Source organism: Nycticebus coucang, chromosome 9 (genome assembly GCF_027406575.1).
Source record: "Nycticebus coucang isolate mNycCou1 chromosome 9, mNycCou1.pri, whole genome shotgun sequence".
NCBI lineage: Eukaryota > Metazoa > Chordata > Mammalia > Primates > Lorisidae > Nycticebus > Nycticebus coucang.
This window is the reverse complement of record NC_069788.1, coordinates 73,272,434-73,287,213: the sequence shown is the minus strand read 5'-3', so window position 1 is coordinate 73,287,213 and position 14,780 is coordinate 73,272,434. Positions and strand designations below refer to the sequence as shown.

At 37.5% G+C, this 14,780-nt stretch overlaps 1 protein-coding gene across 3 annotated transcripts in view; it reads right to left on the bottom strand.

Moving 5' to 3' along the window:
• F13A1 (coagulation factor XIII A chain) overlaps positions 1-14,780 on the bottom strand; it is a 161,511-nt gene that overhangs the window by 124,921 nt on the left and 21,810 nt on the right. For all 3 annotated transcript variants that reach the window (XM_053603078.1, XM_053603077.1, XM_053603079.1), the window contains exon 3: positions 14,441-14,629. In XM_053603078.1, the coding sequence (XP_053459053.1) occupies positions 14,441-14,629 (189 nt within the window). The remainder of the gene's footprint in view (positions 1-14,440; positions 14,630-14,780) is intronic.

The following is a 14,780-nucleotide window of genomic DNA, read 5'->3' as shown; positions in this document are numbered from 1 at the left end:
TTTGCTCATAACCCTGGGTAAATAACTTAATTCTGGTATATTTTTGTTTCCACATTTTTAACAAAATTTATTCCTACCCTCCCTGATTCTCAGTTTTGTTGTTATAATAAAACCATGCTTTAACATACATTATCTTCTTTAGTCCAAGAATGGCTGTGTAAAATAAATATTATAATCCCTATGTTTTCAGATGAGGAAACAGTAATTTAGGGGTTTAAGTGGTTCTGTGACTGATCCCAAAAGGGGAGCTGGGATTGTGACTGGGGTCACCCTGAGTCCAAACTTTCCACCTCTACCATGCTGCTTCCAGCCCTTTTATCAAAGGATAAGAGCTGTTATCCCTAAAATGACCCCACACATGACAGAGGGCCAGTCACTGGAGTACACAGTTAGTCTTCAGGACAAGGTGCATCACCTTACTACAGGTGAGTCTTATTTTGTTGTGAACAAAGCCCACACCAAACCACCCCCCAAACCCACACCCATTTACTACTTCTCGTTATAGAGATAATAGAGATTCCTCTGGGGGAAAATAAAAGCATACAGAATCATGCAGCACACATTTATCCTATCATTTATCAGTGAGATTTATTTTCCAAGTCTCTTATTAGTGTCCCTGACAATAATCTCAGTCATAGACATCTTCTATAGTAATCTAAAAAGTAAAAAAAGAAAAAATATATAAATCAGATCTTTTTAATACTACATATAAAACTCTTCTATAGAGGCTTCTGGCTCTTTGTAGAATAACATCTGAACTTCTTGCTAAGTCATACAAAGCTTTCAATATGTTTCCAAGTTTACATACTGCACTGAAATTCTCTTTTACTTTTTTCTAAAATATATACTTTTTCTATTCTACTGGATCAATGCCTATTCATCCTTTAAGACCCAGATCAAATAGCATTTTCTGGGGGATTCCTCCAAAGATCTTCAGTGTTATTTACCCTCTCCAAGGTAGACATTTGCCCAAGAGGCTGGCATTTATCTCAACCTCTCTTGCTCAGATTGTCTCCCCCTGGACTATGAACCCTTTGAAGATTGGAGAAGAACATATCTCACTACTCTAATGCCAGCATGGTTCTGTGCACATGCAAAGTATTCAATAAGAGTTCAATAAGTGCATTTAAAGGAAAGTAAAAGAAATCGGAAAAAAAATCCAGAAAATAATTATGTAGATATACATAATTATTGTGCATTTAAAGGAAAGTAAAAGAAATCAGAAAAAAAATCCAGAAAATAATTATGTAGATATACACAATAATTTCTTAAAAATCATTTTGAAAAGTTACTGAATAGGAATGCCAAATTGATAGAGTTATTTTAATGTTGGCACAAAATATTAACTGACAAAAAGTAAAAAATGAATATTATATTAAGTTGTCATAGCTCATAGACTACAAATCCACATGTGTTCCCTCATCACCCCCTCACTGTTCTACACAATAAAGGTAATATGCAGAGTCCAGACCAAGATGACTGCTGAGTAACAGCTTCCTTGCAACTGGGCACAATGAGTCTGGGGAGACAAGACTCCAGGCATCTCTGGTTGGTGGGAACTGTCCATAAAAGGACAGAACCTAACTTCCACACTGATGCAAAAGATAAAAGTAAGCAATGTACTCTCACAAAATAAGATGAATAGAACACTACCACACTTACCAATTATCTCGATAAATGTTAATGGCTTGAATTCCCTACTGAAGAGTCATAGATTGGCTGACTGGATTAAAAAACACAAGCCATCCATTTGCTGTCTGCAGGAAACACACTTGGCTTCAAAAGACAAATTGAAACTCCAAGTTAAGGGTTGGAAGACAATTTTTCAGGCAAACGGAATTCAGAATAAAAGAGGAGTTGCAATCTTATTTTCAGATACATATGGATTTAAAGCAACTAAAGTCAAAAAAGATAAAGATGGTCATTTCATATTAGTCAAGGGAAAAATACAAGAAGACATTTCAATTCTAATTATTTATGCACCCAATTTAAATGCTCCCAGATTCTTGAAACAGACCTTACCGAATCTGAGCAATATGTTATCCTATAATACCATAATAACAGGGGACTTTAAGATTCCTCTTACAGAGCTGGACAGATCATCTAAACAGAAATTAAACAAAGATATAAGGGATTTGAATGAGACCCTAAAACAACTGTGCTTGATAGATGCATATAGAACACTCCATCCCAAAGATAAAGAATATATATTCTTCTCATAGCCCCATGGAATATTCTCCAAAATTGATCATATCCTGGGACACAAAACAAACCTCAACAGAATCAAAAGAATTGAAATTTTACCTTGTATTTTCTCAGACCACAAGGCATTGAAGGCAGAACACAACTCTAGCAAAAACGTTCAACCCCACACAAAGGCATGGGAATTAAACAACCTTCTGTTGAATGACAGTTGGGTGCAGGAAGAAATAAAACAGGAAATCATTAACGTCCTTGAGCATAAGAACAATGAAGACACAAGCTACCAAAACCAGTGGGATACTGCAAAAGCAGTTTTGAGAGGAAAATGTATTGCTTTAGATGCCTACATTCGAAAAACAGAAAGAGAGCACATCAACAAACTCACAAGCCATCTTATCAAATTGGAAAAAGAAGAACAATCTAAGCCTAAACCCAGTAGATGAAAAGAAATATCCAAAATCAATTTATTTATTTATTTTTAATATTTATTTATTTTTATTAAACCATAGCTGTGTACATTAGTATGAATCAGAGATCAATGAAATTGAAAACAAAAGAATCATTCAGAAAATTAATGAAACAAGGAGTTGGTTTTTTGAAAAAGTAAATGAAATAGATAAACCTGTGGCCAGACTTACTAGAAATAGAAAAGTAAAATCTCTAGTAACCTCAATCAGAAATGATGAAGGGGAAATAACAACTGATGTCACAGAGATACAAGAGATTATCTCTGAATACTACCAGAAACTCTATGCCCAGAAATTTGACAATGTGAAGGAAATGGATCAATATTTGGAATCACACCCTCTCCCTAGACTCAGCCAGGAAGAAATAGAGCTCCTGAACAGACCAATTTCAAGCACTGAGATTAAAGAAACAATAAAGAAGCTTCCAACAACAAAAAAAAATGCCCTGGTCCAGATGGCTTCACTCCAGAATTCTATCAAACCTTGAAGGAAGAGCTTATTCCCATACCACAGAAATTATTCCAAAAAATTGAGGAGGAAGGAATCTTTCCTAACATGTTCTACAAAACAAACATCACCCTGATACCCAAACCAGGAAAAAACCCAACTAAAAAGGAGAATTTCAGACCAATGTCACTAATGAATATAGATGCAAAAATTCTCAACAAAATCCTAGCCAATAAATTATAGCTTATCATCAAAAAAGTCATACATTATGATCAAGTAGGTTTCATCCCAGGGATGCAAGGCTGGTTTAACATATGCAAGTCCATAAACATTACCCACCATCTTAATAGAAGCAAAAATAAAGACCATATGATCCTCTCAATAGATGCAGAAAAAGCATTCAATAAAATCCAGCATCCTTTTCTAATTAGAACGCTGAAGAGTATAGGCATAGATGGCACATTTCTGGAACTGATTGCAGCTTTTTATGACAAACCCATAGCTAATATTTTACTGAATGGAGTAAAACTGAAAGCTCTTCCTCTTAGAACTGGAGCCAGACAAGGTTGTCCTCTGTCACCTTTACTATTCAACATAGTGCTGGAAGTTCTAGCCAATACAATTAGGCAAGACAAGGAAATAAAGGGAATCCAAATGGGAGCAGAGGAGGTCAAACACTCCCTCTTTGCTGATGACATAATCTTATACTTAGAGAACCCCAAAGACTCAACCACAAGACTCCTAGAAGTCATCAAAAAATACAGTAATGTTTCAGGATATAAAATCAATGTCCACAAGTCAGTTGCCTTTGTATACACCAATAACAGACAAGATGAGAGGCTAATTAAAGACACAACTCCCTTCACCACAGTTTCAAAGAAAATGAAATACCTAGGAATATACCTAACAAAGGAGGTGAAGGACCTCTATAAAGAAAATTATGAAATCCTCAGAAAGGAAATAGCAGAGGATATTAACAAATGGAAGAACATACCATGCTCATGGCTGGGAAGAATCAACATTGTTAAAATGTCTATGCTTCCCAAAGCAATCTACCTATTCAGTGCCATTCCTATTAAAATACCAACATCGTACTTTCAAGATTTGGAAAAAATGATTTTGCGTTTTGTATGGAATTGGAAAAAAACCCGTATAGCTAAGGCAGTTCTTAGTAATAAAAATAAAGCTGGGGGCATCAGCATACCAGATTTTCGTCTGTACTACAAAGCCATAGTGCTCAAGACAGCATGGTACTGGCACAAAAATAGAGACATAGACATTTGGAATCGAATAGAAAACCAGGAAATGAAACTAACATCTTACAACCATGTAATCTTCAATAAACCAAACAAGAACATACCTTGGGGCAAAGACTCCCTATTCAATAAATGGTGCTAGAACTGGATATCCACATGTAAAAGACTGAAACTGGACCCACACCTTTCTCCACTCACAAAAATTGATTCAAGATGGATAAAGGACTTAAATTTAACGCATGAAACAATAAAAATCCTCAAAGAAAGCATTGGAAAACCCTGGAAGATATTGGCCTGGGGAAAGACTTCATGAAGAAGACTGCCATGGCAATTGCAACAACAACAAAAATAAACAAATGAGACTTAATTAAACTGAAAAGCTTCTGTACAGCTAAGGAGACAACAACCAAAGCAAATAGACAACCTACACAATGGGAAAGGATATTTGCATATTTTCAATCAGACAAAAGCTTGATAACTAGGATCTATAGAGAACTGAAATTAATCAACATGAAAAAAGCCAATAATCCCATATATCAGTAGGCAAGAGACATGAATAGAACCTTCTCTAAAGAAGACAGATGAATGGATAACAAACATGAAAAAATGTTCATCATCCCTATCTATGAGAGAGATACAAATCAAAACCACCCTGAGATGCCATCTAACTCTAGCAAGAATGGCCCACATCACAAAATCTCAAAACTGCAGATGCTGGCATGGATGTGGAGAGAAGGGAACACTTTTACACTGCTGGTGGGACTGCAAACTAGTACAACCTTCTTGGAAGGAAGTATGGAGAACCCTCAAAGAACTCAAGCTAGACTTCCCATTTGATCCTGCAATCCCATTACTGGGCATCTACCCAGTAGGAAAAAAATCCTTTTATCATAAGGACACTTTCATTAGACTGTTTAGTGCAGCTCAATTTACAATTGTCAAAACGTGGAAACAGCCTAAATGCCCACCAACCCAGGAATGGATTAACAAGCTGTGGTATATGTACACCATGGAATACTATTCAGCCATTAAAAAAAGGAGTCTTCACAGCCTTTGTATTAACCTGGATGGAAGTGGAAGACATTATTCTTAGTAAAGCATCACAAGAATGGAGAAGCATGAATCCCATGTACTCAATTTTGATATGAGGACAATTAATGACAATTAAGGATGCAGTGGAGGTGGGGGAAGGGGAGAGCAGAGAGAGAAAGAAGGAGGGAGGGGTGGGGAAAGGAAGAGCAGATAGAGGGAAGGAGGTAGGGGGGTGGGGCCTTGGTGTGTACCACACCTTTTGGGGGCAAGACACGATTGTAAGAGGGACTTTACCTAACAAATGTAATCAGTGTAACCTGGTTTCTTGTGCCCTCAATGAATCCCAACAATAAAAAATAAAATAAAATAAAATATAAAATAAAGGTAATATGCAACTGTGGTCTGGCATTTCCTGAAGTGAGTTCTGCCTTTTATTAGAGAGTATTTATTATAAAAATAAAAATATGGTAGGGTAGTGTTTGTAGTAAAACAATTTTGGGAACCAGACTAAACAAGATTCATTTTTTTGACTGTGTGCCTACACATAGTCTGTAATATGCCAGTGTGTGCTGGGACAGTCTGAGAAGAGACACAAAAACACAGCATGCTCCAAATGTATTTGACCATGGGACTTTTCTTTTCCCCCAAGGAGCATCTCACATGACAGGTGTTCATAGAGAACACACTCTGGGAAACACTGTCCTAGTTTCTTAGATGCCATTATTAGTCACTTCACAGCAACACTTAAAAATAAACATGTTGATCGTCAATGCAGAAACCCACAGGAGCAAAAATCTAAAATGATATCCTATATAAATGTCACTTCAAAATTATGAAATGGGTAGCCTATTTTTACCAAAATGCAGCACAAAATAGTTGAAAGAGTATAGGCTAAGAAATATTTCTTTGCACTTTACCAATTGCATGATTTAGGGCAGGAAATTTCTCCAACAGAGACACTATGGTATGTGCTTGAAAATCATATATCTGTATGGTGATTTTATCTGGACTTTTTGTAACAAAATTCCATAGGGAGACATACTCTTAAAGGACATGGGTGATGCTTTCAGTTACAAAAATGCTCCTATGCCCCTCTAAGCTCCTGCAGCACCTGCTCACCTGCTATACCTTGAACAACTTTCTTAGTCCATTTCTCTTTACGTAAGATGCTCACACTCACCCTCACCTTTTCCCCACACTCTCAGAAGACAAAGGATTCTCTTTCTTACTCATCCCTCACCCAGGCCTCTGCACTTTACCCTCCTACATCCCTATCCAGGATTCTCGTCCAGCCACCCAGTGTCTGTCCTCAGTCTTCAGGTTTTTTCCTGAAGGTTCTTTCCCCTCTGCCTACATACACGTCCGTGTCCTTCCAATCCTGAAACAAATGCCCTAATCAAAACACTGATCTTCTACCCCCCCATTCCTCTCTATTTACCATCCTAATATTCTTTTCTTCTTCTTCAAATGTTTTTTTAAAGATTAATCCAAATTTGTCATACCTACTTTCTTACATCTCATTCAGTTTCAGATCATTAAAATTTAGACTCTATTCAAGCAATCAGTGTCCCTATAACAGTTGAGTCCAATGTAAAGGTCTTACCTCACTGCATCTCATAGTCAGTTGGTCACTCCTCTTTAAACATCCATCTCTCTGGGATTTAGTGGCACTGTTCTCCCGTGATCATCCTTCTACTTACCTGATAATCTGGTCTCTGTCTCCTCCAGGGGCTCCAGTTCGTGGGACTTACTCTTTAAAAGTTGTCTTTCTCCAGGATTTGAGCCTCAGTACACTGCTCCATTGATTTCCTCTTTCTGTGTGCATGTTAGGATATCCGAATTTCTCTCTGCCCAACCCAAATATCCTTCCTAAGCTTCAGACCCATGCTGTGTATAGACATGTATACCTGAGTATCTCTCAGCTCACCTCCAAACTCCCCAGGCTCAAATAGAATCACCTTCATATCTCCTCTGTCTCCTTGCTGGAGGTCTCCTTGGGAGAGGCAGCATGCTGTGTGATTAGGAGAGGCTTCCTGAGGAGCCAGGCATGCATGCCTATGATTCTAGCACCCTGGGAGGCCAAGGGGGATGGATTACTGGAGCTCACAGGTTCAAGACCAGTCTGAGCAAGAGTGAGACCCCATCCCTAAAAAATAAACAGGCACTGTGGCAGGCACCTGTAGTCCCAGCTTCTCAAGAGAAAGTGAGACTCCGTCTCAAAAAACAAACAAACAAAAAAAAAAAGGAGAGGCTTCCTGGTTTTGAGTTGCAGCCCCAACACTTTCCAAGTATGGACTGCAATAAGTTACATAATCACTCCAACACTCATCTTGTCTGAAAAACGAAGATGAGCATGATGCCCAGAGAAACACTTGAAGAATTGAATGGGGAGCGTGACACCTCCAACAGGAGCACGCCAACTCCGAAGGTAGAGCCAGTGAGTTATCAGTAGCAGCCATCGCTGTCATTATTATTTCCTACACTTCACTTTTTTTCCTCCAGAATCCCCTGCATTTTTTCTCATCTGGAAGTGCCAGTATCTGTCATCAGTGTCACACAAGCCAGCAACCCGGGAATCATCCTTGACCGTCCTCTGCCACCCTTCACAAACAATCACAGCCCTGTAGATTTTACTCTTCTCCCTGTCCAAACTACTGCCCAAACACAGGCTCTCACCCTCTCTCTGAGTACCTTTTCCCTGTTTTTGAATTCTCCCAAATCCACAAAGTGGGCTAGAGCAAGCGATCTTGACTTAACCATGTCACTTCCATCCTGAGAGCACGTCAGACCCGGACACCTCAACGGGCTTTTTATACATGCTCCTCAAGAAGTGAGTACAATAGAAATATTGAAGTGCTAATGGTGATGTTTTATGGGGTTAATGTTGCAGTTGACCCAGTCCTGGAAATTCTCGGCATGAGATGAATGACCCACCTTGATACTATAGGTATGAGAGAATGGCAAAGCTGGAGGGACACCTGGCACGTGCCACTGGGGATCTAGCAGCGTCCATTCTTGGCTGTCCCTGTGCCTCGCCTAGACTTCTCTTCCAGTCAAAAGAGTCTGAAAACAGGAAATACTTTCACAGCTTCCCTTACAGATAAGGGAAGCCAGTGAGAATGGTTTGCTGGGAGCTTCTGGGAAAGATTTTGCTTTCCTGATGATAAGGGTAGGTCTTGCTAAAGCTATCCTTCCCCTTATTCTACTGTAACCAGAAATATGAAGCTTGCAGCTGTCAGGCCATTGTAGAACTGAGGAAAAAGTCAGGAGAATCTCTCCCCCCACACTTTTTTTGAGTTTTTGTTTATTACTTTTTTAAGTTTCAGGTTAATATAAGGGTGTGTATGATGAGGTTACATAAATTGTTTTTGTACGGTTACAGTCCGTGTTGTAGATTTGCCCTTCACCCAGAAAAGAGAATCTCTAAAGAGCTGATCTTAATACCCTTAGGCTGCTGTGATTGAACTCCAGGGAGAAAGAAACTTGTTCATGGACCTGGTCATTACTTGGGAGGGCTCCCCAGGTTGAGGGTGGGAGAGAAAGCTGTAAGGAATATGCTGAGAATTTCTCCCTCAACTGGGTATCAAAGAAGTAGGGGGCCCATGTTAAAGTAGCAGCAAATTAACAACTCAAGCTGTTCCCATTGTTTCACATCTCCAGCCACAGGTTAGCAAAACCTGTGATTAAGGTTCTTCTTCCTGCCTATGTTGACTATCCAGACTGCAGGCTCAGAGCCCATCCCCACCCTCGCAGACTTACAGCCACATTTTTCTGCCACACCCACCTCCTCCAATGCATTAACAACTCCAACCTAACTCACAGAGATAGCTGCCCTCTGCCAGCAACTGATGAATGTAGTTATCACAGCACAGATAACCCTTGGCACAAACTCATCACACCCCAGCCTCCAGGGTAACGGACTGGTGCTCCCTTTGGCCTTCAGTACTTGGAGCACCTGGCACATGGGGGTTAATCTGGGAATATCCAAGAGAGCCTATTCGATTAAATATTTAAAAAGAGAGAAAGAAGGAAGGAAGGAGGGAGGGAGAAATGAAGGAAAGAAGGAAGGAAAGAAGGAAGGAAGGAAGGAAGGAAGGAAGGAAGGAAGGAAGGAAGGAAGGAAGGAAGGAAGGTTGGTTAGAAGGCAGGATCACTTGTAAATAAATCCCATGACTTCAGTTCTCAGTATGTGGACACACCCAAACTCATCTTATGCACAGTTGTAGGGAAAGAGAAAGGTACAGTAACAAGAACCAAATGCAAATTGGAAGTAATTTAAATCCAAAGTAATTTTTCTGTATTTTTAATATAATAACCATTTGCTAGATGCAACAGCTATATTCTTGAAAAGTACATAGTGAGTAAATTGATCTTTGTTGATAAATCTCATAAATATTCTTAAAGAAGTGTTGGTAGATGTTCTTTTGTGTACCCTTTGTTTTTAACAAAGTATTCTCTTTTCTGTTTTTTAAATCATTGGTTTTACTTTCTGGAAATTGAGGTGCACCTGTTTATATGAACCTTTTAATTTCATTTCTAGCTCACATTCAATACTCGTCTCTTCTCATTACAGCAATTACCTTTAAAATCTAATTTCTATGGCTCTTTTCAATGCTATTGAAACAAGTACTGAATTTTAAGAGAATTATTTCCCCAGCGAGTGCCCCAAAATATTCTTTTTTCAGACCTAGCACTACTTGCAAGATGAAGTTGAGATTGTTTTATAACTTCACAAATGACATGAGATGCAAAAAGGACGCCGTGCTGGATATGGATAACTTGTCTATCTTTGGTCTTTTAAGTCACCTTAGAAGTATGCTTGGTTTCTTATACATTAATTAGTAGAGTGTGGTGTGGAATTTTGTCATTTTCCTTTCTCATGTCTACAATAAATTGGGAAACAGATAATCTTCAATTGTAATAGTGCCTATATGGGGCTATACTTATTGGAATACTCTGAAAGAACACATCATGAGCTCTGTGAAAGGTTTAGAATACATGTTGGTTAAAAAAAATGCACACATTTTATTTCAAAGTCAAATTATCCCCCTTTATACTGAAGGAATAAAAGTAATAATATTTCTTATATAAGGAAGAAAAAAGGACTTCAGCTGCCCACTGTAGCAGACATAGTGGCTTGCTGCCCAGACCTTTCCTGGTGCTGTCGGTGGCTGGCAGCCCTCATTCATCCAGTTGCTTTCAGGGGTCTGCCCTCAGCCACAGAGAACCAATTACACTAGGGTGATGGCCCCAGTAAACAGGAGACTATAAAGGGCCGATCTCTGGCCTCAAGGCAGGATGACTTTGAAGATCAAATCCCTCTCACCTTGGGATCTATAGAGGTCTTTGTGCTTGGAGGTTCAACTTATCCCTCTGCCCGACACTCACTCACTCTCTCTCCCTCACAGATGTCAACCCCGAGAGCACTCTCCAATAAACTCTCTGCAAACACATCTCCTTCTCAGAGTTTGTCTCCTGAGAAGTCATCTTACCATTGTCTCAGACCAGGCTGAAGCATCCTTATCCTCTTCTCCCTTCCCTAAAGTTTTGGCTATAAAGGTCAAAACAAAAATACCCTTACAACTGAATTAGGACTATGGACAGTTTCAAATGGGTATCTATTGTCATGCAGGGAGTACAACTCTTCTCAGGCAATTATGTTGCTGTGCCAACATCACTTAGTGTCCTTACACAAAACAAGTCCTACTGCACACCTAGTCTATATGGTACAAAGCAAGTCCTACTGCATATCTAGGCTGTATGGACAACCTATGGTTACTAGGCTACAAACCCATACAGCATACTATGCAAACACTGTACTGATACTATAGGCAACTGCAACACAATGGAAAATGTTTGCGCATCTAAACGTAGGAAAGTTCCAATAAAAATATGAAATGAAAGATAAAAAATGGTACATCTGTACAGGGCACTTATCACAAATGGAGCTTGCAGGACTGGAAGTTGTTCTGTGTGGGTCAGTGAGTGAGTGGTGAGTGAATGTGAAGGCCTAGGACATTACTATGCACTACTGTATAGACTTCATAAACACTGCACAATAAATGCTGTAATAAATTTTTTAAAGTAATTGTGCTATGACATTACAAGGCAATGGAAATTTTTCAGCTCTATTATAATCTTATGAGATCACCATCTTATATGTGATCTGTCACTAACCAAAAATCTCATTATGCAGCACATGACTATAGATAGTTTTTATTTTCTTTTACAGTGTCAAAATTTGTCTGTTACATTGTCCCACAAAATTGTCTTGTGAGAGCTTCATTTTCTACATTAATATTTATTCTATCCAAAATTTATTACCATATATGAGAGTCAATTTTGTATTTTCTTCCAGTTGGAGAGACAGTTGTTCCATCATTATTTATGTTATTTATTAAAACAACAACAGCAACAATCAAAAAAACCCCACATACTTTTCTTAGTCCATGAAACCAACAGCTACATTACTCATGTACTGAAATCTATTTTTGGATTCTCTGTTGTGTCCTACTAAATATTTTTTATGGTATGTTCTGATATGAAATAGTCTATTTCTTTGTATAGTTTTCTTGGTTATTGTCAGGTTATTATTCTTTCAAATAAACTTTCAGGTTATTTATCCAAGTCCAAATATATATAAAAACCAAAATCCAAAAAACAACTCAAAACTCCATTAGGATTCTAACTTGAAATGTATTAAATTCATAGATTAACTTTTGGAGAGTTTAGAATTATTTAAAATAATCACTATATTTTTTTGTGAGATACACTATGATTTTAATCAATGTATACATTGTGAAATGATTATATCAAGCTAATCAGCATATATATCACTTTATATACCTATTATTATTTGTTTTTTATTGTTAAATCATATTATCACACATTATACCCTTTTTTTGTGGTAAGAACATTTCAAATCTATTTTTTAAGCAATTTTTAGGTATATAATACATTATTATTAATTATAGTTGCCTTGTTGTGCAATAGATCACTAAAACTTATTTATTCTGTATAAATGAAATTGTATATCCTTTGACCAACATCCTGGGAGACTTTTAACAAATACATATTGAGATTTCCTGCCCAAGAACATGTTTTAATTTTCATTGGTTTTCATGTTTTTTTATTAAGATTTAATAAAATTTAATAGCTATTTTCTAAAGGGTATGTATCCTGTTTTTTAAAGTTTAGTACAACCTTTCATAGTTTGGTCACTATTTTATGTGAATTTTTTTATTTCTGTTTCTAGGTGTTTCTTGCTAGAATAAATCAATAAAAGTTATTGATTTTTGTGTAATTATCTCCTATCTAGCCATCTTATAAAGTGTTACTAATACTGTGCTTTTTCCTTTGAATCTGTTGGGTTTTCTACATACACAGTCATAGTATTAAGAAAACACACAGTTTTATTTCCTGTTTTCCAGTAAGTATAGCAGGTATTTATCTTCTATTGTTCATTTGCTAAGACTTTAAGCCAATGCTTAACAAAAGGAATGGGGACAGCAGGCATTTCTCTCTAATGTTTGATTATAATTAAACTTGTTAACTTTTTCCCACTTAAGATATCAAAAGTTGTTGTTTTAAAGTAAAAAAAACAAAAACAAAAACAAAACCCTTTATTACAATTGAGGAGTTTTCTTCTACTTTTGTTTTACCAATACTTTTTTTCTGAAAATACCTGTTAAATTTTATCATGTACTTTTCAGTGACTATTTATTTATTTATTTTTATTGTTAAATCATAGCTGTGTACATTTGTGCAATCAAGGGGTACAATGCGCTGGTTTCATATGCAATCTGAAATATTCTCATCAAACTGTTCAACGTAGCCTTCATGGCATTTTCTTAGTTATTGTATGTAGACATCTGTATTCTGCATTTAGTAGATTTCACCTGTACCCATTCTAAGATGCAGCCCAATTCATAATTGCTAAGTCATGGAAGAAGCCCAAGTGCCCATCGACCCACGAATGGACTAGCAAATTGTGGTACATGTATACCATGGAATATTATGCAGCCTTAAAGAAAGATGGAGACTTTACCTCTTTCATGCTTACATGGATGGAGCTGGAACATATTCTTCTTAGCAAAGTATCAAGAATGGAAGAAAAAGTATCTAATGTACTCAGCCCTACTATGAAGCTAATTTATAGCTTTCATATGAAGACTATAACCCAACTATAGCACAAGAATATGGGGAAAGGGCCAAGGGAGGGGAAAGGAGGGGGCAAGTCAGGGTGGAGGGAAGGTAATGGGAGGGGCCACACCTATGGTGCATCTTAGAATGGGTGACTGTTGTTTTGATTACCTGATATTTTCCTTTAATTTGTATGCAGGATTATATGGACAGATTTCCTTATATTGGGCCACCCTTGCTTCTCTGTGTATGTGTTTCCTTGATACTTTTGTAAATTCCTAGAGAAATGTTTACCAAAATGTATCAAGTATTAATAGCTGTAACTTAACAAAAGGGATCCATGATCAAATTAATTTGAGAGACCCCAGACCAAAGTTAAATGATACTTCTAAGAACTTTTGCAGCTAATCTCATTGTCAATCTTAAAGAAATCAGAGAAAAAGATGTTTGCCAAATTTCTTTGGATCATCCATTTTTGTCATGGGCCTTCCCATAGGACCGGATTAGAGCAGAACAAACTTTGGAAAATGTGTATTTGAAGATTATATGTTAAGATTAGCAAATATTTTCAGCACGAGAGCAATTATTAAATCACAGTAATAAATTAAAAATCACATCTGTATGATGCCAAAATCATTTGTTTAGAGAAAAATAATTTAGTTAACGAACATTTTGTGTCAATTGTATTTAACCTTATCTTTTTGCCTGATTGGCCTATATAATTGATGTTTGACTTTATACAATCTTAGAGCACGGAGTGAGAGGCTAGAGGTAATTCCAGCTATTGCCATTGTTGAACTACGATGCTAGGAAATCATGCAATTGCACCTGCACTTGTCCTCCCTACAGTGTGATCCATGGTGTCATGACTAAGGGCTTACACATCACACTTACCAATGACGTATTCCACCCGGAAAAGATCCTTCCTGGGGTCATATGGACGATTGAAGTCAATCTGGATGTAGAAAGACTGCCCTCTACGTACGATCAGCTTGCTATTGTCATACTTGTCAGTGTGGTGATCTATCTTGTTGCTGTCCCATCTCTCCTTGAACAGGTGAACACTTGTGACATTAAGGTAGTCTAAAAACAAAGAAAACAATAGAAGAAAAACATTAGTTAACTTTGGTTTAAATACAAACTCAAAAACATCGTTTTCCTTGAAGAAGGCAGGTAGCCAAATCTGCTGCAGTCAGCCTCTGTGGCATTCTTGTTTTTGAAGAGAGTTTTTAAA